At 52.1% G+C, this 23459-nt stretch overlaps 12 protein-coding genes and 2 pseudogenes across 12 annotated transcripts; 5 read left to right on the top strand and 9 right to left on the bottom strand.

Moving 5' to 3' along the window:
• Positions 1 to 460: 460 nt before the first annotated feature.
• Positions 461 to 943, top strand: LOC136448070 (late histone H2A.L3-like; annotated as a pseudogene).
• Positions 944 to 1573: 630 nt separating this feature from the next.
• Positions 1574 to 1988, bottom strand: LOC136448125 (histone H3, embryonic-like). The gene is given in 2 exon segments (XM_066447277.1): positions 1574 to 1933; positions 1935 to 1988. Coding segments are annotated over 2 exon segments (414 nt in total).
• Positions 1989 to 2271: 283 nt separating this feature from the next.
• LOC136448766 (histone H1-gamma, late-like) lies at positions 2272 to 3183 on the bottom strand (annotated as a pseudogene).
• A 2481-nt stretch (positions 3184 to 5664) lies between these two features.
• Positions 5665 to 6604, top strand: LOC136448577 (histone H2A-like). The gene is given in 4 exon segments (XM_066448193.1): positions 5665 to 5965; positions 5967 to 6050; positions 6052 to 6112; positions 6115 to 6604. Coding segments are annotated over 4 exon segments (372 nt in total). The 5' UTR covers positions 5665 to 5878; the 3' UTR covers positions 6255 to 6604.
• On the bottom strand, positions 6418 to 7406 carry LOC136448765 (histone H3-like). The gene has a single exon (XM_066448410.1). The coding sequence runs from the start codon at positions 7404 to 7406 to the stop codon at positions 6894 to 6896; it is 513 nt and encodes a 170-aa protein (XP_066304507.1). The 3' UTR covers positions 6418 to 6893.
• A 470-nt stretch (positions 7407 to 7876) lies between these two features.
• Positions 7877 to 8610, bottom strand: LOC136448616 (histone H1-like). The gene has a single exon (XM_066448253.1). The coding sequence runs from the start codon at positions 8589 to 8591 to the stop codon at positions 7986 to 7988; it is 606 nt and encodes a 201-aa protein (XP_066304350.1). The 5' UTR covers positions 8592 to 8610; the 3' UTR covers positions 7877 to 7985.
• A 2321-nt stretch (positions 8611 to 10931) lies between these two features.
• LOC136448993 (late histone H2A.2.2-like) lies at positions 10932 to 11905 on the top strand. Its single transcript, XM_066448746.1, has one exon. It carries the CDS (start codon positions 11182 to 11184, stop codon positions 11554 to 11556), a length of 375 nt encoding a protein of 124 aa, XP_066304843.1. The 5' UTR covers positions 10932 to 11181; the 3' UTR covers positions 11557 to 11905.
• LOC136448992 (histone H3) lies at positions 11719 to 12623 on the bottom strand. The gene has a single exon (XM_066448744.1). It carries the CDS (start codon positions 12603 to 12605, stop codon positions 12195 to 12197), a length of 411 nt encoding a protein of 136 aa, XP_066304841.1. The 5' UTR covers positions 12606 to 12623; the 3' UTR covers positions 11719 to 12194.
• A 553-nt stretch (positions 12624 to 13176) lies between these two features.
• LOC136449147 (histone H1-like) lies at positions 13177 to 13910 on the bottom strand. Its single transcript, XM_066448998.1, has one exon. It carries the CDS (start codon positions 13889 to 13891, stop codon positions 13286 to 13288), a length of 606 nt encoding a protein of 201 aa, XP_066305095.1. The 5' UTR covers positions 13892 to 13910; the 3' UTR covers positions 13177 to 13285.
• Positions 13911 to 16231: 2321 nt separating this feature from the next.
• On the top strand, positions 16232 to 17205 carry LOC136448991 (late histone H2A.2.2-like). The gene has a single exon (XM_066448743.1). The coding sequence runs from the start codon at positions 16482 to 16484 to the stop codon at positions 16854 to 16856; it is 375 nt and encodes a 124-aa protein (XP_066304840.1). The 5' UTR covers positions 16232 to 16481; the 3' UTR covers positions 16857 to 17205.
• LOC136448990 (histone H3) lies at positions 17019 to 17922 on the bottom strand. The gene has a single exon (XM_066448742.1). The coding sequence runs from the start codon at positions 17902 to 17904 to the stop codon at positions 17494 to 17496; it is 411 nt and encodes a 136-aa protein (XP_066304839.1). The 5' UTR covers positions 17905 to 17922; the 3' UTR covers positions 17019 to 17493.
• Positions 17923 to 18476: 554 nt separating this feature from the next.
• Positions 18477 to 19210, bottom strand: LOC136448744 (histone H1-like). Its single transcript, XM_066448388.1, has one exon. The coding sequence runs from the start codon at positions 19189 to 19191 to the stop codon at positions 18586 to 18588; it is 606 nt and encodes a 201-aa protein (XP_066304485.1). The 5' UTR covers positions 19192 to 19210; the 3' UTR covers positions 18477 to 18585.
• A 2321-nt stretch (positions 19211 to 21531) lies between these two features.
• Positions 21532 to 22505, top strand: LOC136448742 (late histone H2A.2.2-like). The gene has a single exon (XM_066448387.1). It carries the CDS (start codon positions 21782 to 21784, stop codon positions 22154 to 22156), a length of 375 nt encoding a protein of 124 aa, XP_066304484.1. The 5' UTR covers positions 21532 to 21781; the 3' UTR covers positions 22157 to 22505.
• On the bottom strand, positions 22319 to 23222 carry LOC136448741 (histone H3). The gene has a single exon (XM_066448386.1). The coding sequence runs from the start codon at positions 23202 to 23204 to the stop codon at positions 22794 to 22796; it is 411 nt and encodes a 136-aa protein (XP_066304483.1). The 5' UTR covers positions 23205 to 23222; the 3' UTR covers positions 22319 to 22793.
• Positions 23223 to 23459: the final 237 nt, after the last annotated feature.

Genomic DNA, 23459 nt, shown 5'->3' with positions numbered 1-23459 from the left:
CTATACATAGTGATGTTATGGTGAGCGCTTGTTGTAGTGAGCCAGTCGAGAAGCTTCGGCAGCGATTCTCTTCGAAGATGTCGTTGACGAAGGAGTTTCATGATGCCCATGGCCTTGCTGGAGACGCCGGTGTCGGGGTGCACCTGCTTTAGCACCTTGTAGATGTAGACGCCGAAGGTCTCCCTTCTCTTTTCTCCTCCTTCCACGCTTCTTGTCTCCTGCAGGCCTGGCCTTGCCAGCTTTCTTGGCGGCTTTTCCACTTGGCGGCATGACGACGTTCTTGGCGTATTAGATTATTTAGATAGCAAAGAATATAATCGCACTTGTCTCGGCTTGGCCTTTATATGGGAGAAACAATGCAAATTTTGGGATTGTCTAGTCCAAGAAGGCGCGGACGTGGTAGAACTTCTCCCGAGATCGAGCTCTCTCTATTGGTTCGCTGTCGGAAGCCGTGAATCCAGTGGCGGGGTATAAATCGTTTGGACAGGGATTAATGCCTCTTCATTCTTTCATTTTTTCTGCCGCTTGACGCAAATCAATCGACTACTACAAGATGTCTGGACGTGGCAAAGGTGGCAACAGGGCACGCGCAAAGGCCAAGAGCCGTTCTTCCCGTGCGGGTCTCCAGTTCCCGTCGGTCGGGTGCACCGCTTCCTGCGCAAAAGGAAACTACGCCAGCGCGTGGGTGCCGGCGCACCGGTGTACCTGGCAGCCGTGTTGGAGTACCTGACGGCCGAGATCCTGGAGCTGGCCGGTAACGCTGCCCGCGACAACAAGAAGACCAGAATCATCCCCCGTCACCTTCAACTGGCCGTCCGAAACGACGAAGAGTTGAACAAGCTGCTGGGCGGCGTGACCATCGCACAGGGCGGCGTTCTGCCCAACATCCACGCCGTGCTTCTGCCCAAGAAGACCAGCAAGGCTACGTAATTTCCAGACGAAAACCGAAACCCCGGCCCTTTCAGGGCCACCCACATCCTCACGAAAGAACTGTATTCTCTTCACACTGAATCATGCAGATACACGAATGGATTACCCCCCCCCCCCCACCCACACAGTACATCTGTTGAGACTAAGACAATTTAGTAGTAAAAAGTAACCTTACATATGGCATAGCCCGTCCAAGATAGCTGACAGACAATCAACGTCATGGCCACAATATGATATTCTCAGATGGCCCGCGTCTTACAAGTGTGTCGTTTAATGCTAGCTGACATATATGTATGTTATATGTGTGTGCACGTTGTAACACTCTTTAATGTCAATAAAGTCATTACAATGTCGGCTGAATCGATTTGCGTGTACATGTAGTACATGGGGGTGCGAGTTGTGTGTAATTCAGGCTCAACAACGAAAGAACATTAAATTAATAAAGTCATCACACTGTCGGCTGAAGTGATATGCGTTTACAGGTATTTGGGGGGGGGGGTGATGTGCGAGTCGTGTGTAATTGTATGTCAGACGAAAGAACGTACGTCTGTTTAAAGAAAGGTGAACGATATAGATCTTTCTGGGATATGTGGGTGGCCCTGAAAAGGGCCGGGGTTGTCGGTTGATCTTGTTGCGATCCTCCTTAGGCTCGCTCCCCTCGGATACGGCGAGCGAGCTGGATGTCCTTGGGCATGATGGTGGACGCGTTTGCGTGGATGGCGCACAGGTTGGTGTCCTCGAAGAGACCGACCAGGTAGGCCTCGCTGGCTTCCTGCAGAGCCATGACCGCCGAGCTCTGGAAGCGCAGGTGTTCGGTCTTGAAGTCTTGGGCGATCTCGCGCACCAGGCGCTGGAAGGGCAGCTTGCGGATGAGCAGCTCGGTGGACTTCTGGTAGCGACGGATCTCTCTCAGGGCCACGGTGCCAGGCCTGTAGCGGTGAGGCTTCTTGACGCCGCCGGTAGCCGGGGCGCTCTTGCGCGCGGCCTTGGTTGCCAGCTGCTTTCCTGGGGGCTTTGCCACCGGTGGACTTACGGGCGGTCTGCTTGGTACGTGCCATGTCGAACAAACGGATGAATTTCGTCTACACTCAAGTGCAAGACAATAAAAGTGGACGCGTACGGCGAGCGGTGGAGAGTGAATTTATAACACCCGCCTAATCATATGCCCGCAGATTACAATTGGCGGGCGCCTGCCGTCTGATTGGTTCCCTGGCTGAAATCCGAGCTTGCGATTGGTCAGTTTTTGTGTCTCCAGAATCCGACTTTTGCAGCAAGCTCGGCACTTTTGGGGGTAGGGTAGCGCATGAATTGAAGATGCATGCGGTATGGAATGTCAATGGGCTACACATACACTCGGGCAAACGCTCGTGCCTAGACATACAGTGGCAACCAGGCATTCGTCAATTTCATTGCTCAATAAAGTTGTGGACTCGCAACACACACACAAAATCGTCATGAAATTAGACGTCTTCCGTCGTCTTTATATTCGGCGAATTCAGTCTACCTGTGCGTCCATCCACCCATTCTTTTGATAGTCTGTTGTGTGTGTGTGTGTGGGGGGGGGGGTGATAGATATGTTTCTATCTTATTACATTCATTTTCTTTCTTTTTTTTTGGAGAGCATATGGCGTGTGGAAAAAGTGATAACTTTGATTTGATTGACATAGTTCTTTTGTTAAGATGTGGTGGCCCTGAAAAGGGCCGGGGTTTTCAGAAACTTGGACGGTCGGATCTTCACTTCTTCTTGGGCTTGTCGCCTTCTTGGCAGGCGCTGCCCTTCTTTGCGGCCGGCTTCTTTTTCGGCGTCTTTTTTGGCCGGTTTCTTGGCAGCTGGTTTCTTGGCCGGAGATTTCTTGGCCTTCCTTCTTGGCGGCCGGCTTCTTTGCCGCCTTCTTGGGGGTGGCAGCCTTCTTGGCCGCGGGCTTTTTCGGCTTGGTGGTCTTCTTGGCCGCGGGTTTCTTGACCGGCTTCTTGACGACTTTCTTGACCGGCTTCTTCCTCGGCGGCCTTCTTGGCTGCCACGTTGATTTTGAAGGATCCCGACGCCCCCGTGCCTTTCACCTGAATGAGGGTGCCCTTGGCCACCAATGCTTTCAGGGCGCGCTTGATGAAGTGTCCCTGCTTCTCTACGTCGAACTTGTAGTTGCCGGCGATGTACTTCTTGATGGCCAACAGGGAAGAACCTTTACGATCCTTGAGCGCTTCCAGGGCCGCCGTAATCATGGCGGTGGTGGGCGGGTGAGCCGCAGGGGCCTTGGGCGCCTGGGCTTCTTGGCCTTCTTGGGGGACGATGCTGGAGCGGACATGATAGCTTGCTTTGTCTGCGATGAAATGAACCCGACATCTTGTCAAGCTGACGTGAAGTAGCGACGGTGCGGACGTGGTCGGAAACGTCGTAGCCTGTCCGCGTCTTACTGTCCGTCGCGGCGAAATTTGTGTTTCTTTTCTAACTTTATACGGTTGAATTTCTCCATTCCCGGGTATCAAAAATGATACTGACTCGGTTTCCTTACAAGAGGACCTGTCCACCTCACTAATTTGATGGAAGCGGCTGGTCACTAGCCCTCATATTGGTGGATATTGAGATATTTGCCATACTTTTTCAGTAAGCACGCCCTGGACTCCACGCCGACGGCTGATGGAGTTTGCACGCAGAGAAACGAGTGACCGCAATATGAATTGATGAACACCAAGGCTTTCAGTGGACGCAGATGTATCATATTTGAGCCAAGCAACTTCACTACGCGTGAACGAGCAGAGATCGACAAGATATAGATCATAAGCAACACACACTCTCAATTGCACCAAGATCTCTCCACACGCCAATTATATTCTTCACACACACACACACATACATACACAAAGTATACCAAGAAAACAAAACGTATAAACTACGCTTCACACGCATGTCTTAGTATCCAACCGTGCACGCATCTTTACAGAAATCAACAAGACTATCACTACAAAGAAAACGGACCATAACAGTTCATTGTTGTGTGTTTGCATGACCGCTTGGCTTAGACTTTTGTATTATGCTCGTTGTTCGAGTCAGGTGTGTACATGTGTTGTGAGAAGATACAGCTCTTTTGGGCAGATTTGGGTGGCCCTGAAAAGGGCCGGGGTTTGCTTGCTTTCGATGAGGAGAGTCAGATCCTTTAGCCGCCGAAGCCGTACAGGGTGCGGCCTTGGCGTTTCAGAGCGTAGACCACGTCCATGGCGGTCACCGTCTTGCGCTTGGCGTGCTCGGTGTAGGTCACCGGCGTCGCGGATCACATTCTCCAGGGAACACCTTCAGAACGCCTCGGGTCCTCCTCGTAGATCAACCCGGAGATGCGCTTCACGCCGCCACGACGGGCAAGACGACGGATAGCTGCTTGGTGATACCCTGGATGTTGTCGCGAAGAACCTTCCGGTGACGCTTAGCGCCTCCCTTTCCGAGCCCCTTGCCTCCTTTGCCGCGTCCAGACATGATGATTACGATGTTCTTGTCTTTACAGAACGAGAATGAATTAGCTGGCCTGACGGAGTCCGGATTAATAATCGCCCTGCGGACCTGCGCGTAGTCCTGGCCGTCGCCACCACTAGCCAATGGGAAGCAAGCCGCTAGCCAAGCAAGACAATGATGCGCGGAGGATTGACACCGACAAGCTAGGCAAACATCTTGTCGGGAAAACACGAAAGCAGAACAAAATAAAATAAAATAAGGCGAAGAAAACGGATGAATTTGCCCGAAACACAGTCAGCTAGTGGTAATGATATCAAAGCACGCAACGCACACACACACACACACACACACACACACACACACACACACACCACACACACAGTCCGTTGTCGTCCAGAAGTTTGGCTACGCTTGTGAGACATTGCTCACTAGTATGTTTAGGGCGTTTGACTGGAAAAGGGAACGCCGATGGACGGCCAATTCATTGTTGTACATTTTATAAGGAACGTCACAGACGACAGTTGTTCCAGAAGGCAAGGGACGCAAGCTTCTTGTTGCGTCAGCTTTGTTTGGTGGAATAAGAACGTGTGCAGACTTTTATTACGTCAAAATTCACTTTCTTTGTTGTTTTTTTCTCTTTTCATGATCACTCCGTTGTTTTTGTTGTTGTTGTGTGTTCCAGGGCATAAGTTCTATTCTGTTTTATGTCGCCTGCGATCCCAGGTTTGTGGCGTGTGCGTGCGTGCGTTGTGTGTAGTCACTGTTTGGACTGGAATGTGATTGCTATAGCTCTTTTGTGAGGATGTGGGTGGCCTTGAAAAAGGCCGGGGTTACGTTGAGCGGAGGCGGACGCATTTACTGGAGCTGGTGTACTTGGTGACGGCCTTGGTGCCCTCGCTGACGGCGTGTTTGGCTAGCTCGCCTGGCAGCAGGAGTCCGCACGGCGGTCCTGGATCTCGCGGCTGCTGATGGTGGAGCGCTTGTTGTAGTGAGCCAGTCGAGAAGCTTCGGCAGCGATTCTCTCGAAGATGTCGTTGACGAAGGAGTTCATGATGCCCATGGCCTTGCTGGAGACGCCGGTGTCGGGGTGCACCTGCTTTAGCACCTTGTAGATGTAGACGCCGAAGGTCTCCCTTCTCTTTCTCCTCCTTCCACGCTTCTTGTCTCCTGCAGGCCTGGCCTTGCCAGCTTTCTTGGCGGCTTTTCCACTTGGCGGCATGACGACGTTCTTGGCGTATTAGATTATTTAGATAGCAAAGAATATAATCGCACTTGTCTCGGCTTGGCCTTTATATGGGAGAACAATGCAAATTTTGGGATTGTCTAGTCCAAGAAGGCGCGGACGTGGTAGAACTCTCTCCCCGAGATCGAGCTCTCTCTATTGGTTCGCTGTCGGAAGCCGTGAATCCAGTGGCGGGGTATAAATCGTTTGGACAGGGATTAATGCCTCTTCATTCTTTCATTTTTTCTGCCGCTTGACGCAAATCAATCGACTACTACAAGATGTCTGGACGTGGCAAAGGTGGCAAGGCACGCGCAAAGGCCAAGAGCCGTTCTTCCCGTGCGGGTCTCCAGTTCCCGGTCGGTCGGGGTGCACCGCTTCCTGCGCAAAGGAAACTACGCCCAGCGCGTGGGTGCCGGCGCACCGGTGTACCTGGCAGCCGTGTTGGAGTACCCTGACGGCCGAGATCCTGGAGCTGGCCGGTAACGCTGCCCGCGACAACAAGAAGACCAGAATCATCCCCGTCACCTTCAACTGGCCGTCCGAAACGACGAAGAGTTGAACAAGCTGCTGGGCGGCGTGACCATCGCACAGGGCGGCGTTCTGCCCAACATCCACGCCGTGCTTCTGCCCAAGAAGACCAGCAAGGCTACGTAATTTCCAGACGAAACCGAAACCCCGGCCCTTTTCAGGGCCACCCACATCCTCACGAAAGAACTGTATTCTCTTCACACTGAATCAATGCAGATACACGAATGGATACCCCCCCCCCCACCCACACAGTACATCTGTTGAGACTAAGACAATTTAGTAGTAAAAGTAACCTTACATATGGCATAGCCCGTCCAAGATAGCTGACAGACAATCAACGTCATGGCCACAATATGATATTCTCAGATGGCCCGCGTCTTACAAGTGTGTCGTTTAATGCTAGCTGACATATATGTATGTTATATGTGTGTGCACGTTGTAACACTCTTTAATGTCAATAAAGTCATTACAATGTCGGCTGAATCGATTTGCGTGTACATGTAGTACATGGGGGTGCGAGTTGTGTGTAATTCAGGCTCAACAACGAAAGAACATTAAATTAATAAAGTCATCACACTGTCGGCTGAATTGATATGCGTTTACAGGTATTTGGGGGGGGGGGTGATGTGCGAGTCGTGTGTAATTGTATGTCAGACGAAAGAACGTACGTCTGTTTAAAGAAAGGTGAACGATATAGATCTTTCTGGGATATGTGGGTGGCCCTGAAAAGGGCCGGGGTTGTCGTTGATCTTGTTGCGATCCTCCTTAGGCTCGCTCCCCTCGGATACGGCGAGCGAGCTGGATGTCCTTGGGCATGATGGTGACGCGTTTGGCGTGGATGGCGCACAGGTTGGTGTCCTCGAAGAGACCGACCAGGTAGGCCTCGCTGGCTTCCTGCAGAGCCATGACCGCCGAGCTCTGGAAGCGCAGGTCGGTCTTGAAGTCTTGGGCGATCTCGCGCACCAGGCGCTGGAAGGGCAGCTTGCGGATGAGCAGCTCGGTGGACTTCTGGTAGCGACGGATCTCTCTCAGGGCCACGGTGCCAGGCCTGTAGCGGTGAGGCTTCTTGACGCCGCCGGTAGCCGGGGCGCTCTTGCGCGCGGCCTTGGTTGCCAGCTGCTTCCTGGGGGCTTTGCCACCGGTGGACTTACGGGCGGTCTGCTGGTACGTGCCATGTCGAACAAACGGATGAATTTCGTCTACACTCAAGTGCAAGACAATAAAAGTGGACGCGTACGGCGAGCGGTGGAGAGTGAATTTATAACACCCGCTAATCATATGCCCGCAGATTACAATTGGCGGGCGCCCTGCCCGTCTGATTGGTTCCCTGGCTGAAATCCGAGCTTGCGATTGGTCAGTTTTTGTGTCTCCAGAATCCGACTTTTGCAGCAAGCTCGGCACTTTTGGGGGGTAGGGTAGCGCATGAATTGAAGATGCATGCGGTATGGAATGTCAATGGGCTACACATACACTCGGGCAAACGCTCGTGCCTAGACATACAGTGGCAACCAGGCATTCGTCAATTTCATTGCTCAATAAAGTTGTGGACTCGCAACACACACACAAAATCGTCATGAAATTAGACGTCTTCCGTCGTCTTTATATTCGGCGAAATTCAGTCTACCTGTGCGTCCATCCACCCATTCTTTTGATAGTCTGTTGTGTGTGTGTGTGTGGGGGGGGGGGGGGTGATAGATATGTTTCTATCTTATTACATTCATTTTCTTTCTTTTTTTTTGGAGAGCATATGGCGTGTGGAAAAGTGATAACTTTGATTTGATTGACATAGTTCTTTTGTTAAGATGTGGGTGGCCCTGAAAAGGGCCGGGGTTTTCAGAAACTTGGACGGTCGGATCTTCACTTCTTCTTGGGCTTGGTCGCCTTCTTGGCAGGCGCTGCCTTCTTTGCGGCCGGCTTCTTTTTCGGCGTCTTTTTGGCCGGTTTCTTGGCAGCTGGTTTCTTGGCCGGAGATTTCTTGGCCTTCTTGGCGGCCGGCTTCTTTGCCGCCTTCTTGGGGGTGGCAGCCTTCTTGGCCGCGGGCTTTTTCGGCTTGGTGGTCTTCTTGGCCGCGGGTTTCTTGACCGGCTTCTTGACGACTTTCTTGACCGGCTTCTTCTCGGCGGCCTTCTTGGCTGCCACGTTGATTTTGAAGGATCCCGACGCCCCCGTGCCTTTCACCTGAATGAGGGTGCCCTTGGCCACCAATGCTTTCAGGGCGCGCTTGATGAAGTGTCCCTGCTTCTCTACGTCGAACTTGTAGTTGCCGGCGATGTACTTCTTGATGGCCAACAGGGAAGAACCTTTACGATCCTTGAGCGCTTCCAGGGCCGCCGTAATCATGGCGGTGGTGGGCGGGTGAGCCGCAGGGGCCTTGGGCGCCCTGGGCTTCTTGGCCTTCTTGGGGGACGATGCTGGAGCGGACATGATAGCTTGCTTTGTCTGCGATGGAAATGAACCCGACATCTTGTCAAGCTGACGTGAAGTAGCGACGGTGCGGACGTGGTCGGAAACGTCGTAGCCTGTCCGCGTCTTACTGTCCGTCGCGGCGAAATTTGTGTTTCTTTTCTAACTTTACGGTTGAATTTCTCCATTCCCGGGTATCAAAAATGATACTGACTCGGTTTCCTTACAAGAGGACCTGTCCACCTCACTAATTTGATGGAAGCGGCTGGTCACTAGCCCTCAGATATTGAGATATTTGCCATACTTTTCAGTAAGCACGCCCTGGACTCCACGCCGACGGCTGATGGAGTTTGCACGCAGAGAAACGAGTGACCGCATATGAATTGATGAACACCAAGGCTTTCAGTGGACGCAGATGTATCATATTTGAGCCAAGCAACTTCACTACGCGTGAACGAGCAGAGATCGACAAGATATAGATCATAAGCAACACACACTCTCAATTGCACCAAGATCTCTCCACACGCCAATTATATTCTTCACACACACACACACATACATACATAAAGTATACCAAGAAAACAAAACGTATAAACTACGCTTCACACGCATGTCTTAGTATCCAACCGTGCACGCATCTTTACAGAAATCAACAAGACTATCACTACAAAGAAAACGGGACCATAACAGTTCATTGTTGTGTGTTTGCATGACCGGCTTGGCTTAGACTTTTGTATTATGCTCGTTGTTCGAGTCAGGTGTGTACATGTGTTGTGAGAAGATACAGCTCTTTTGGGCAGATTTGGGTGGCCCTGAAAAGGGCCGGGGTTTGCTTGCTTTCGATGAGGAGAGTCAGATCCTTTAGCCGCCGAAGCCGTACAGGGTGCGGCCTTGGCGTTTCAGAGCGTAGACCACGTCCATGGCGGTCACCGTCTTGCGCTTGGCGTGCTCGGTGTAGGTCACCGCGTCGCGGATCACATTCTCCAGGAACACCTTCAGAACGCCTCGGGTCTCCTCGTAGATCAACCCGGAGATGCGCTTCACGCCGCCACGACGGGCAAGACGACGGATAGCCGGCTTGGTGATACCCTGGATGTTGTCGCGAAGAACCTTCCGGTGACGCTTAGCGCCTCCCTTTCCGAGCCCCTTGCCTCCTTTGCCGCGTCCAGACATGATGATTACGATGTTCTTGTCTTTACAGAACGAGAATGAATTAGCTGGCCTGACGGAGTCGGATTAATAATCGCCCTGCGGACCTGCGCGTAGTCCTGGCCGTCGCCACCACTAGCCAATGGGAAGCAAGCCGCTAGCCAAGCAAGACAATGATGCGCGGAGGATTTGACACCGACAAGCTAGGCAAACATCTTGTCGGGAAAACACGAAAGCAGAACAAAATAAAATAAAATAAGGCGAAGAAAACGGATGAATTTGCCCGAAACACAGTCAGCTAGTGGTAATGATATCAAAGCACGCAACGCACACACACACACACACACACACACACACACACACACACACACACACACACACAGTCCGTTGTCGTCCAGAAGTTTGGCTACGCTTGTGAGACATTGCTCACTAGTATGTTTAGGGCGTTTGGACTGGAAAAGGGAACGCCGATGGACGGCCAATTCATTGTTGTACATGTTCTAAGGAACGTCACAGACGACAGTTGTTCCAGAAGGCAAGGGACGCAAGCTTCTTGTTGCGTCAGCTTTGTTTGGTGGAATAAGAACGTGTGCAGACTTTTATTACGTCAAAATTCACTTTCTTTGTTGTTTTTTTCTCTTTCATGATCACTCCGTTGTTTTTGTTGTTGTTGTGTGTTCCAGGGCATAAGTTCTATTCTGTTTTATGTCGCCTGCGATCCCAGGTTTGTGGCGTGTGCGTGCGTGCGTTGTGTGTAGTCACTGTTTGGACTGGAATGTGATTGCTATAGCTCTTTTGTGAGGATGTGGGTGGCCTTGAAAAAGGCCGGGGTTACGTTGAGCGGAGGCGGACGATTTACTTGGAGCTGGTGTACTTGGTGACGGCCTTGGTGCCCTCGCTGACGGCGTGTTTGGCTAGCTCGCCTGGCAGCAGGAGTCGCACGGCGGTCTGGATCTCGCGGCTGCTGATGGTGGAGCGCTTGTTGTAGTGAGCCAGTCGAGAAGCTTCGGCAGCGATTCTCTCGAAGATGTCGTTGACGAAGGAGTTCATGATGCCCATGGCCTTGCTGGAGACGCCGGTGTCGGGGTGCACCTGCTTTAGCACCTTGTAGATGTAGACGCCGAAGGTCTCCCTTCTCTTTCTCCTCCTTCCACGCTTCTTGTCTCCTGCAGGCCTGGCCTTGCCAGCTTTCTTGGCGGCTTTTCCACTTGGCGGCATGACGACGTTCTTGGCGTATTAGATTATTTAGATAGCAAAGAATATAATCGCACTTGTCTCGGCTTGGCCTTTATATGGGAGAACAATGCAAATTTTGGGATTGTCTAGTCCAAGAAGGCGCGGACGTGGTAGAACTTCTCCCCGAGATCGAGCTCTCTCTATTGGTTCGCTGTCGGAAGCCGTGAATCCAGTGGCGGGGTATAAATCGTTTGGACAGGGATTAATGCCTCTTCATTCTTTCATTTTTTCTGCCGCTTGACGCAAATCAATCGACTACTACAAGATGTCTGGACGTGGCAAAGGTGGCAAGGCACGCGCAAAGGCCAAGAGCCGTTCTTCCCGTGCGGGTCTCCAGTTCCCGGTCGGTCGGGTGCACCGCTTCCTGCGCAAAGGAAACTACGCCCAGCGCGTGGGTGCCGGCGCACCGGTGTACCTGGCAGCCGTGTTGGAGTACCTGACGGCCGAGATCCTGGAGCTGGCCGGTAACGCTGCCCGCGACAACAAGAAGACCAGAATCATCCCCCGTCACCTTCAACTGGCCGTCCGAAACGACGAAGAGTTGAACAAGCTGCTGGGCGGCGTGACCATCGCACAGGGCGGCGTTCTGCCCAACATCCACGCCGTGCTTCTGCCCAAGAAGACCAGCAAGGCTACGTAATTTCCAGACGAAACCGAAACCCCGGCCCTTTTCAGGGCCACCCACATCCTCACGAAAGAACTGTATTCTCTTCACACTGAATCAATGCAGATACACGAATGGATACCCCCCCCCCACCCACACAGTACATCTGTTGAGACTAAGACAATTTAGTAGTAAAAGTAACCTTACATATGGCATAGCCCGTCCAAGATAGCTGACAGACAATCAACGTCATGGCCACAATATGATATTCTCAGATGGCCCGCGTCTTACAAGTGTGTCGTTTAATGCTAGCTGACATATATGTATGTTATATGTGTGTGCACGTTGTAACACTCTTTAATGTCAATAAAGTCATTACAATGTCGGCTGAATCGATTTGCGTGTACATGTAGTACATGGGGGTGCGAGTTGTGTGTAATTCAGGCTCAACAACGAAAGAACATTAAATTAATAAAGTCATCACACTGTCGGCTGAATTGATATGCGTTTACAGGTATTTGGGGGGGGGGGTGATGTGCGAGTCGTGTGTAATTGTATGTCAGACGAAAGAACGTACGTCTGTTTAAAGAAAGGTGAACGATATAGATCTTTCTGGGATATGTGGGTGGCCCTGAAAAGGGCCGGGGTTGTCGTTGATCTTGTTGCGATCCTCCTTAGGCTCGCTCCCCTCGGATACGGCGAGCGAGCTGGATGTCCTTGGGCATGATGGTGACGCGTTTGGCGTGGATGGCGCACAGGTTGGTGTCCTCGAAGAGACCGACCAGGTAGGCCTCGCTGGCTTCCTGCAGAGCCATGACCGCCGAGCTCTGGAAGCGCAGGTCGGTCTTGAAGTCTTGGGCGATCTCGCGCACCAGGCGCTGGAAGGGCAGCTTGCGGATGAGCAGCTCGGTGGACTTCTGGTAGCGACGGATCTCTCTCAGGGCCACGGTGCCAGGCCTGTAGCGGTGAGGCTTCTTGACGCCGCCGGTAGCCGGGGCGCTCTTGCGCGCGGCCTTGGTTGCCAGCTGCTTCCTGGGGGCTTTGCCACCGGTGGACTTACGGGCGGTCTGCTTGGTACGTGCCATGTCGAACAAACGGATGAATTTCGTCTACACTCAAGTGCAAGACAATAAAAGTGGACGCGTACGGCGAGCGGTGGAGAGTGAATTTATAACACCCGCTAATCATATGCCCGCAGATTACAATTGGCGGGCGCCCTGCCGTCTGATTGGTTCCCTGGCTGAAATCCGAGCTTGCGATTGGTCAGTTTTTGTGTCTCCAGAATCCGACTTTTGCAGCAAGCTCGGCACTTTTGGGGGTAGGGTAGCGCATGAATTGAAGATGCATGCGGTATGGAATGTCAATGGGCTACACATACACTCGGGCAAACGCTCGTGCCTAGACATACAGTGGCAACCAGGCATTCGTCAATTTCATTGCTCAATAAAGTTGTGGACTCGCAACACACACACAAAATCGTCATGAAATTAGACGTCTTCCGTCGTCTTTATATTCGGCGAAATTCAGTCTACCTGTGCGTCCATCCACCCATTCTTTTGATAGTCTGTTGTGTGTGTGTGTGTGGGGGGGGGGGGGGTGATAGATATGTTTCTATCTTATTACATTCATTTTCTTTCTTTTTTTTTGGAGAGCATATGGCGTGTGGAAAAGTGATAACTTTGATTTGATTGACATAGTTCTTTTGTTAAGATGTGGGTGGCCCTGAAAAGGGCCGGGGTTTTCAGAAACTTGGACGGTCGGATCTTCACTTCTTCTTGGGCTTGGTCGCCTTCTTGGCAGGCGCTGCCTTCTTTGCGGCCGGCTTCTTTTTCGGCGTCTTTTTGGCCGGTTTCTTGGCAGCTGGTTTCTTGGCCGGAGATTTCTTGGCCTTCTTGGCGGCCGGCTTCTTTGCCGCCTTCTTGGGGGTGGCAGCCTTCTTGGCCGCGGGCTTTTTCGGCTTGGTGGTCTTCTTGGCCGCGGGTTTCTTGACCGGCTTCTTGACGACTTTCTTGACCGGCTTCTTCTCGGCGGCCTTCTTGGCTGCCACGTTGATTTTGAAGGATCCCGACGCCCCCGTGCCTTTCACCTGAATGAGGGTGCCCTTGGCCACCAATGCTTTCAGGGCGCGCTTGATGAAGTGTCCCTGCTTCTCTACGTCGAACTTGTAGTTGCCGGCGATGTACTTCTTGATGGCCAACAGGGAAGAACCTTTACGATCCTTGAGCGCTTCCAGGGCCGCCGTAATCATGGCGGTGGTGGGCGGGTGAGCCGCAGGGGCCTTGGGCGCCCTGGGCTTCTTGGCCTTCTTGGGGGACGATGCTGGAGCGGACATGATAGCTTGCTTTGTCTGCGATGGAAATGAACCCGACATCTTGTCAAGCTGACGTGAAGTAGCGACGGTGCGGACGTGGTCGGAAACGTCGTAGCCTGTCCGCGTCTTACTGTCCGTCGCGGCGAAATTTGTGTTTCTTTTCTAACTTTACGGTTGAATTTCTCCATTCCCGGGTATCAAAAATGATACTGACTCGGTTTCCTTACAAGAGGACCTGTCCACCTCACTAATTTGATGGAAGCGGCTGGTCACTAGCCCTCAGATATTGAGATATTTGCCATACTTTTCAGTAAGCACGCCCTGGACTCCACGCCGACGGCTGATGGAGTTTGCACGCAGAGAAACGAGTGACCGCATATGAATTGATGAACACCAAGGCTTTCAGTGGACGCAGATGTATCATATTTGAGCCAAGCAACTTCACTACGCGTGAACGAGCAGAGATCGACAAGATATAGATCATAAGCAACACACACTCTCAATTGCACCAAGATCTCTCCACACGCCAATTATATTCTTCACACACACACACACATACATACACAAAGTATACCAAGAAAACAAAACGTATAAACTACGCTTCACACGCATGTCTTAGTATCCAACCGTGCACGCATCTTTACAGAAATCAACAAGACTATCACTACAAAGAAAACGGGACCATAACAGTTCATTGTTGTGTGTTTGCATGACCGGCTTGGCTTAGACTTTTGTATTATGCTCGTTGTTCGAGTCAGGTGTGTACATGTGTTGTGAGAAGATACAGCTCTTTTGGGCAGATTTGGGTGGCCCTGAAAAGGGCCGGGGTTTGCTTGCTTTCGATGAGGAGAGTCAGATCCTTTAGCCGCCGAAGCCGTACAGGGTGCGGCCTTGGCGTTTCAGAGCGTAGACCACGTCCATGGCGGTCACCGTCTTGCGCTTGGCGTGCTCGGTGTAGGTCACCGCGTCGCGGATCACATTCTCCAGGAACACCTTCAGAACGCCTCGGGTCTCCTCGTAGATCAACCCGGAGATGCGCTTCACGCCGCCACGACGGGCAAGACGACGGATAGCCGGCTTGGTGATACCCTGGATGTTGTCGCGAAGAACCTTCCGGTGACGCTTAGCGCCTCCCTTTCCGAGCCCCTTGCCTCCTTTGCCGCGTCCAGACATGATGATTACGATGTTCTTGTCTTTACAGAACGAGAATGAATTAGCTGGCCTGACGGAGTCGGATTAATAATCGCCCTGCGGACCTGCGCGTAGTCCTGGCCGTCGCCACCACTAGCCAATGGGAAGCAAGCCGCTAGCCAAGCAAGACAATGATGCGCGGAGGATTTGACACCGACAAGCTAGGCAAACATCTTGTCGGGAAAACACGAAAGCAGAACAAAATAAAATAAAATAAGGCGAAGAAAACGGATGAATTTGCCCGAAACACAGTCAGCTAGTGGTAATGATATCAAAGCACGCAACGCACACACACACACACACACACACACACACACACACACACACACACACACACACAGTCCGTTGTCGTCCAGAAGTTTGGCTACGCTTGTGAGACATTGCTCACTAGTATGTTTAGGGCGTTTGGACTGGAAAAGGGAACGCCGATGGACGGCCAATTCATTGTTGTACATGTTCTAAGGAACGTCACAGACGACAGTTGTTCCAGAAGGCAAGGGACGCAAGCTTCTTGTTGCGTCAGCTTTGTTTGGTGGAATAAGAACGTGTGCAGACTTTTATTACGTCAAAATTCACTTTCTTTGTTGTTTTTTTCTCTTTCATGATCACTCCGTTGTTTTTGTTGTTGTTGTGTGTTCCAGGGCATAAGTTCTATTCTGTTTTATGTCGCCTGCGATCCCAGGTTTGTGGCGTGTGCGTGCGTGCGTTGTGTGTAGTCACTGTTTGGACTGGAATGTGATTGCTATAGCTCTTTTGTGAGGATGTGGGTGGCCTTGAAAAAGGCCGGGGTTACGTTGAGCGGAGGCGGACGATTTACTTGGAGCTGGTGTACTTGGTGACGGCCTTGGTGCCCTCGCTGACGGCGTGTTTGGCTAGCTCGCCTGGCAGCAGGAGTCGCACGGCGGTCTGGATCTCGCGGCTGCTGATGGTGGAGCGCTTGTTGTAGTGAGCCAGTCGAGAAGCTTCGGCAGCGATTCTCTCGAAGATGTCGTTGACGAAGGAGTTCATGATGCCCATGGCCTTGCTGGAGACGCCGGTGTCGGGGTGCACCTGCTTTAGCACCTTGTAGATGTAGACGCCGAAGGTCTCCCTTCTCTTTCTCCTCCTTCCACGCTTCTTGTCTCCTGCAGGCCTGGCCTTGCCAGCTTTCTTGGCGGCTTTTCCACTTGGCGGCATGACGACGTTCTTGGCGTATTAGATTATTTAGATAGCAAAGAATATAATCGCACTTGTCTCGGCTTGGCCTTTATATGGGAGAACAATGCAAATTTTGGGATTGTCTAGTCCAAGAAGGCGCGGACGTGGTAGAACTTCTCCCCGAGATCGAGCTCTCTCTATTGGTTCGCTGTCGGAAGCCGTGAATCCAGTGGCGGGGTATAAATCGTTTGGACAGGGATTAATGCCTCTTCATTCTTTCATTTTTTCTGCCGCTTGACGCAAATCAATCGACTACTACAAGATGTCTGGACGTGGCAAAGGTGGCAAGGCACGCGCAAAGGCCAAGAGCCGTTCTTCCCGTGCGGGTCTCCAGTTCCCGGTCGGTCGGGTGCACCGCTTCCTGCGCAAAGGAAACTACGCCCAGCGCGTGGGTGCCGGCGCACCGGTGTACCTGGCAGCCGTGTTGGAGTACCTGACGGCCGAGATCCTGGAGCTGGCCGGTAACGCTGCCCGCGACAACAAGAAGACCAGAATCATCCCCCGTCACCTTCAACTGGCCGTCCGAAACGACGAAGAGTTGAACAAGCTGCTGGGCGGCGTGACCATCGCACAGGGCGGCGTTCTGCCCAACATCCACGCCGTGCTTCTGCCCAAGAAGACCAGCAAGGCTACGTAATTTCCAGACGAAACCGAAACCCCGGCCCTTTTCAGGGCCACCCACATCCTCACGAAAGAACTGTATTCTCTTCACACTGAATCAATGCAGATACACGAATGGATACCCCCCCCCCACCCACACAGTACATCTGTTGAGACTAAGACAATTTAGTAGTAAAAGTAACCTTACATATGGCATAGCCCGTCCAAGATAGCTGACAGACAATCAACGTCATGGCCACAATATGATATTCTCAGATGGCCCGCGTCTTACAAGTGTGTCGTTTAATGCTAGCTGACATATATGTATGTTATATGTGTGTGCACGTTGTAACACTCTTTAATGTCAATAAAGTCATTACAATGTCGGCTGAATCGATTTGCGTGTACATGTAGTACATGGGGGTGCGAGTTGTGTGTAATTCAGGCTCAACAACGAAAGAACATTAAATTAATAAAGTCATCACACTGTCGGCTGAATTGATATGCGTTTACAGGTATTTGGGGGGGGGGTGATGTGCGAGTCGTGTGTAATTGTATGTCAGACGAAAGAACGTACGTCTGTTTAAAGAAAGGTGAACGATATAGATCTTTCTGGGATATGTGGGTGGCCCTGAAAAGGGCCGGGGTTGTCGTTGATCTTGTTGCGATCCTCCTTAGGCTCGCTCCCCTCGGATACGGCGAGCGAGCTGGATGTCCTTGGGCATGATGGTGACGCGTTTGGCGTGGATGGCGCACAGGTTGGTGTCCTCGAAGAGACCGACCAGGTAGGCCTCGCTGGCTTCCTGCAGAGCCATGACCGCCGAGCTCTGGAAGCGCAGGTCGGTCTTGAAGTCTTGGGCGATCTCGCGCACCAGGCGCTGGAAGGGCAGCTTGCGGATGAGCAGCTCGGTGGACTTCTGGTAGCGACGGATCTCTCTCAGGGCCACGGTGCCAGGCCTGTAGCGGTGAGGCTTCTTGACGCCGCCGGTAGCCGGGGCGCTCTTGCGCGCGGCCTTGGTTGCCAGCTGCTTCCTGGGGGCTTTGCCACCGGTGGACTTACGGGCGGTCTGCTTGGTACGTGCCATGTCGAACAAACGGATGAATTTCGTCTACACTCAAGTGCAAGACAATAAAAGTGGACGCGTACGGCGAGCGGTGGAGAGTGAATTTATAACACCCGCTAATCATATGCCCGCAGATTACAATTGGCGGGCGCCCTGCCGTCTGATTGGTTCCCTGGCTGAAATCCGAGCTTGCGATTGGTCAGTTTTTGTGTCTCCAGAATCCGACTTTTGCAGCAAGCTCGGCACTTTTGGGGGTAGGGTAGCGCATGAATTGAAGATGCATGCGGTATGGAATGTCAATGGGCTACACATACACTCGGGCAAACGCTCGTGCCTAGACATACAGTGGCAACCAGGCATTCGTCAATTTCATTGCTCAATAAAGTTGTGGACTCGCAACACACACACAAAATCGTCATGAAATTAGACGTCTTCCGTCGTCTTTATATTCGGCGAAATTCAGTCTACCTGTGCGTCCATCCACCCATTCTTTTGATAGTCTGTTGTGTGTGTGTGTGTGGGGGGGGGGGGGGGTGATAGATATGTTTCTATCTTATTACATTCATTTTCTTTCTTTTTTTTTGGAGAGCATATGGCGTGTGGAAAAGTGATAACTTTGATTTGATTGACATAGTTCTTTTGTTAAGATGTGGGTGGCCCTGAAAAGGGCCGGGGTTTTCAGAAACTTGGACGGTCGGATCTTCACTTCTTCTTGGGCTTGGTCGCCTTCTTGGCAGGCGCTGCCTTCTTTGCGGCCGGCTTCTTTTTCGGCGTCTTTTTGGCCGGTTTCTTGGCAGCTGGTTTCTTGGCCGGAGATTTCTTGGCCTTCTTGGCGGCCGGCTTCTTTGCCGCCTTCTTGGGGGTGGCAGCCTTCTTGGCCGCGGGCTTTTTCGGCTTGGTGGTCTTCTTGGCCGCGGGTTTCTTGACCGGCTTCTTGACGACTTTCTTGACCGGCTTCTTCTCGGCGGCCTTCTTGGCTGCCACGTTGATTTTGAAGGATCCCGACGCCCCCGTGCCTTTCACCTGAATGAGGGTGCCCTTGGCCACCAATGCTTTCAGGGCGCGCTTGATGAAGTGTCCCTGCTTCTCTACGTCGAACTTGTAGTTGCCGGCGATGTACTTCTTGATGGCCAACAGGGAAGAACCTTTACGATCCTTGAGCGCTTCCAGGGCCGCCGTAATCATGGCGGTGGTGGGCGGGTGAGCCGCAGGGGCCTTGGGCGCCCTGGGCTTCTTGGCCTTCTTGGGGGACGATGCTGGAGCGGACATGATAGCTTGCTTTGTCTGCGATGGAAATGAACCCGACATCTTGTCAAGCTGACGTGAAGTAGCGACGGTGCGGACGTGGTCGGAAACGTCGTAGCCTGTCCGCGTCTTACTGTCCGTCGCGGCGAAATTTGTGTTTCTTTTCTAACTTTACGGTTGAATTTCTCCATTCCCGGGTATCAAAAATGATACTGACTCGGTTTCCTTACAAGAGGACCTGTCCACCTCACTAATTTGATGGAAGCGGCTGGTCACTAGCCCTCAGATATTGAGATATTTGCCATACTTTTCAGTAAGCACGCCCTGGACTCCACGCCGACGGCTGATGGAGTTTGCACGCAGAGAAACGAGTGACCGCATATGAATTGATGAACACCAAGGCTTTCAGTGGACGCAGATGTATCATATTTGAGCCAAGCAACTTCACTACGCGTGAACGAGCAGAGATCGACAAGATATAGATCATAAGCAACACACACTCTCAATTGCACCAAGATCTCTCCACACGCCAATTATATTCTTCACACACACACACACATACATACACAAAGTATACCAAGAAAACAAAACGTATAAACTACGCTTCACACGCATGTCTTAGTATCCAACCGTGCACGCATCTTTACAGAAATCAACAAGACTATCACTACAAAGAAAACGGGACCATAACAGTTCATTGTTGTGTGTTTGCATGACCGGCTTGGCTTAGACTTTTGTATTATGCTCGTTGTTCGAGTCAGGTGTGTACATGTGTTGTGAGAAGATACAGCTCTTTTGGGCAGATTTGGGTGGCCCTGAAAAGGGCCGGGGTTTGCTTGCTTTCGATGAGGAGAGTCAGATCCTTTAGCCGCCGAAGCCGTACAGGGTGCGGCCTTGGCGTTTCAGAGCGTAGACCACGTCCATGGCGGTCACCGTCTTGCGCTTGGCGTGCTCGGTGTAGGTCACCGCGTCGCGGATCACATTCTCCAGGAACACCTTCAGAACGCCTCGGGTCTCCTCGTAGATCAACCCGGAGATGCGCTTCACGCCGCCACGACGGGCAAGACGACGGATAGCCGGCTTGGTGATACCCTGGATGTTGTCGCGAAGAACCTTCCGGTGACGCTTAGCGCCTCCCTTTCCGAGCCCCTTGCCTCCTTTGCCGCGTCCAGACATGATGATTACGATGTTCTTGTCTTTACAGAACGAGAATGAATTAGCTGGCCTGACGGAGTCGGATTAATAATCGCCCTGCGGACCTGCGCGTAGTCCTGGCCGTCGCCACCACTAGCCAATGGGAAGCAAGCCGCTAGCCAAGCAAGACAATGATGCGCGGAGGATTTGACACCGACAAGCTAGGCAAACATCTTGTCGGGAAAACACGAAAGCAGAACAAAATAAAATAAAATAAGGCGAAGAAAACGGATGAATTTGCCCGAAACACAGTCAGCTAGTGGTAATGATATCAAAGCACGCAACGCACACACACACACACACACACACACACACACACACACACACACACACACACACAGTCCGTTGTCGTCCAGAAGTTTGGCTACGCTTGTGAGACATTGCTCACTAGTATGTTTAGGGCGTTTGGACTGGAAAAGGGAACGCCGATGGACGGCCAATTCATTGTTGTACATGTTCTAAGGAACGTCACAGACGACAGTTGTTCCAGAAGGCAAGGGACGCAAGCTTCTTGTTGCGTCAGCTTTGTTTGGTGGAATAAGAACGTGTGCAGACTTTTATTACGTCAAAATTCACTTTCTTTGTTGTTTTTTTCTCTTTCATGATCACTCCGTTGTTTTTGTTGTTGTTGTGTGTTCCAGGGCATAAGTTCTATTCTGTTTTATGTCGCCTGCGATCCCAGGTTTGTGGCGTGTGCGTGCGTGCGTTGTGTGTAGTCACTGTTTGGACTGGAATGTGATTGCTATAGCTCTTTTGTGAGGATGTGGGTGGCCTTGAAAAAGGCCGGGGTTACGTTGAGCGGAGGCGGACGATTTACTTGGAGCTGGTGTACTTGGTGACGGCCTTGGTGCCCTCGCTGACGGCGTGTTTGGCTAGCTCGCCTGGCAGCAGGAGTCGCACGGCGGTCTGGATCTCGCGGCTGCTGATGGTGGAGCGCTTGTTGTAGTGAGCCAGTCGAGAAGCTTCGGCAGCGATTCTCTCGAAGATGTCGTTGACGAAGGAGTTCATGATGCCCATGGCCTTGCTGGAGACGCCGGTGTCGGGGTGCACCTGCTTTAGCACCTTGTAGATGTAGACGCCGAAGGTCTCCCTTCTCTTTCTCCTCCTTCCACGCTTCTTGTCTCCTGCAGGCCTGGCCTTGCCAGCTTTCTTGGCGGCTTTTCCACTTGGCGGCATGACGACGTTCTTGGCGTATTAGATTATTTAGATAGCAAAGAATATAATCGCACTTGTCTCGGCTTGGCCTTTATATGGGAGAACAATGCAAATTTTGGGATTGTCTAGTCCAAGAAGGCGCGGACGTGGTAGAACTTCTCCCCGAGATCGAGCTCTCTCTATTGGTTCGCTGTCGGAAGCCGTGAATCCAGTGGCGGGGTATAAATCGTTTGGACAGGGATTAATGCCTCTTCATTCTTTCATTTTTTCTGCCGCTTGACGCAAATCAATCGACTACTACAAGATGTCTGGACGTGGCAAAGGTGGCAAGGCACGCGCAAAGGCCAAGAGCCGTTCTTCCCGTGCGGGTCTCCAGTTCCCGGTCGGTCGGGTGCACCGCTTCCTGCGCAAAGGAAACTACGCCCAGCGCGTGGGTGCCGGCGCACCGGTGTACCTGGCAGCCGTGTTGGAGTACCTGACGGCCGAGATCCTGGAGCTGGCCGGTAACGCTGCCCGCGACAACAAGAAGACCAGAATCATCCCCCGTCACCTTCAACTGGCCGTCCGAAACGACGAAGAGTTGAACAAGCTGCTGGGCGGCGTGACCATCGCACAGGGCGGCGTTCTGCCCAACATCCACGCCGTGCTTCTGCCCAAGAAGACCAGCAAGGCTACGTAATTTCCAGACGAAACCGAAACCCCGGCCCTTTTCAGGGCCACCCACATCCTCACGAAAGAACTGTATTCTCTTCACACTGAATCAATGCAGATACACGAATGGATACCCCCCCCCCACCCACACAGTACATCTGTTGAGACTAAGACAATTTAGTAGTAAAAGTAACCTTACATATGGCATAGCCCGTCCAAGATAGCTGACAGACAATCAACGTCATGGCCACAATATGATATTCTCAGATGGCCCGCGTCTTACAAGTGTGTCGTTTAATGCTAGCTGACATATATGTATGTTATATGTGTGTGCACGTTGTAACACTCTTTAATGTCAATAAAGTCATTACAATGTCGGCTGAATCGATTTGCGTGTACATGTAGTACATGGGGGTGCGAGTTGTGTGTAATTCAGGCTCAACAACGAAAGAACATTAAATTAATAAAGTCATCACACTGTCGGCTGAATTGATATGCGTTTACAGGTATTTGGGGGGGGGGTGATGTGCGAGTCGTGTGTAATTGTATGTCAGACGAAAGAACGTACGTCTGTTTAAAGAAAGGTGAACGATATAGATCTTTCTGGGATATGTGGGTGGCCCTGAAAAGGGCCGGGGTTGTCGTTGATCTTGTTGCGATCCTCCTTAGGCTCGCTCCCCTCGGATACGGCGAGCGAGCTGGATGTCCTTGGGCATGATGGTGACGCGTTTGGCGTGGATGGCGCACAGGTTGGTGTCCTCGAAGAGACCGACCAGGTAGGCCTCGCTGGCTTCCTGCAGAGCCATGACCGCCGAGCTCTGGAAGCGCAGGTCGGTCTTGAAGTCTTGGGCGATCTCGCGCACCAGGCGCTGGAAGGGCAGCTTGCGGATGAGCAGCTCGGTGGACTTCTGGTAGCGACGGATCTCTCTCAGGGCCACGGTGCCAGGCCTGTAGCGGTGAGGCTTCTTGACGCCGCCGGTAGCCGGGGCGCTCTTGCGCGCGGCCTTGGTTGCCAGCTGCTTCCTGGGGGCTTTGCCACCGGTGGACTTACGGGCGGTCTGCTTGGTACGTGCCATGTCGAACAAACGGATGAATTTCGTCTACACTCAAGTGCAAGACAATAAAAGTGGACGCGTACGGCGAGCGGTGGAGAGTGAATTTATAACACCCGCTAATCATATGCCCGCAGATTACAATTGGCGGGCGCCCTGCCGTCTGATTGGTTCCCTGGCTGAAATCCGAGCTTGCGATTGGTCAGTTTTTGTGTCTCCAGAATCCGACTTTTGCAGCAAGCTCGGCACTTTTGGGGGTAGGGTAGCGCATGAATTGAA

The sequence above is a fragment of the Branchiostoma lanceolatum genome, chromosome 14, assembly GCF_035083965.1.
Source record: "Branchiostoma lanceolatum isolate klBraLanc5 chromosome 14, klBraLanc5.hap2, whole genome shotgun sequence".
Lineage (NCBI taxonomy): Eukaryota > Metazoa > Chordata > Leptocardii > Amphioxiformes > Branchiostomatidae > Branchiostoma > Branchiostoma lanceolatum.
This window is presented reverse-complemented; position numbering and strand designations above follow the sequence as displayed.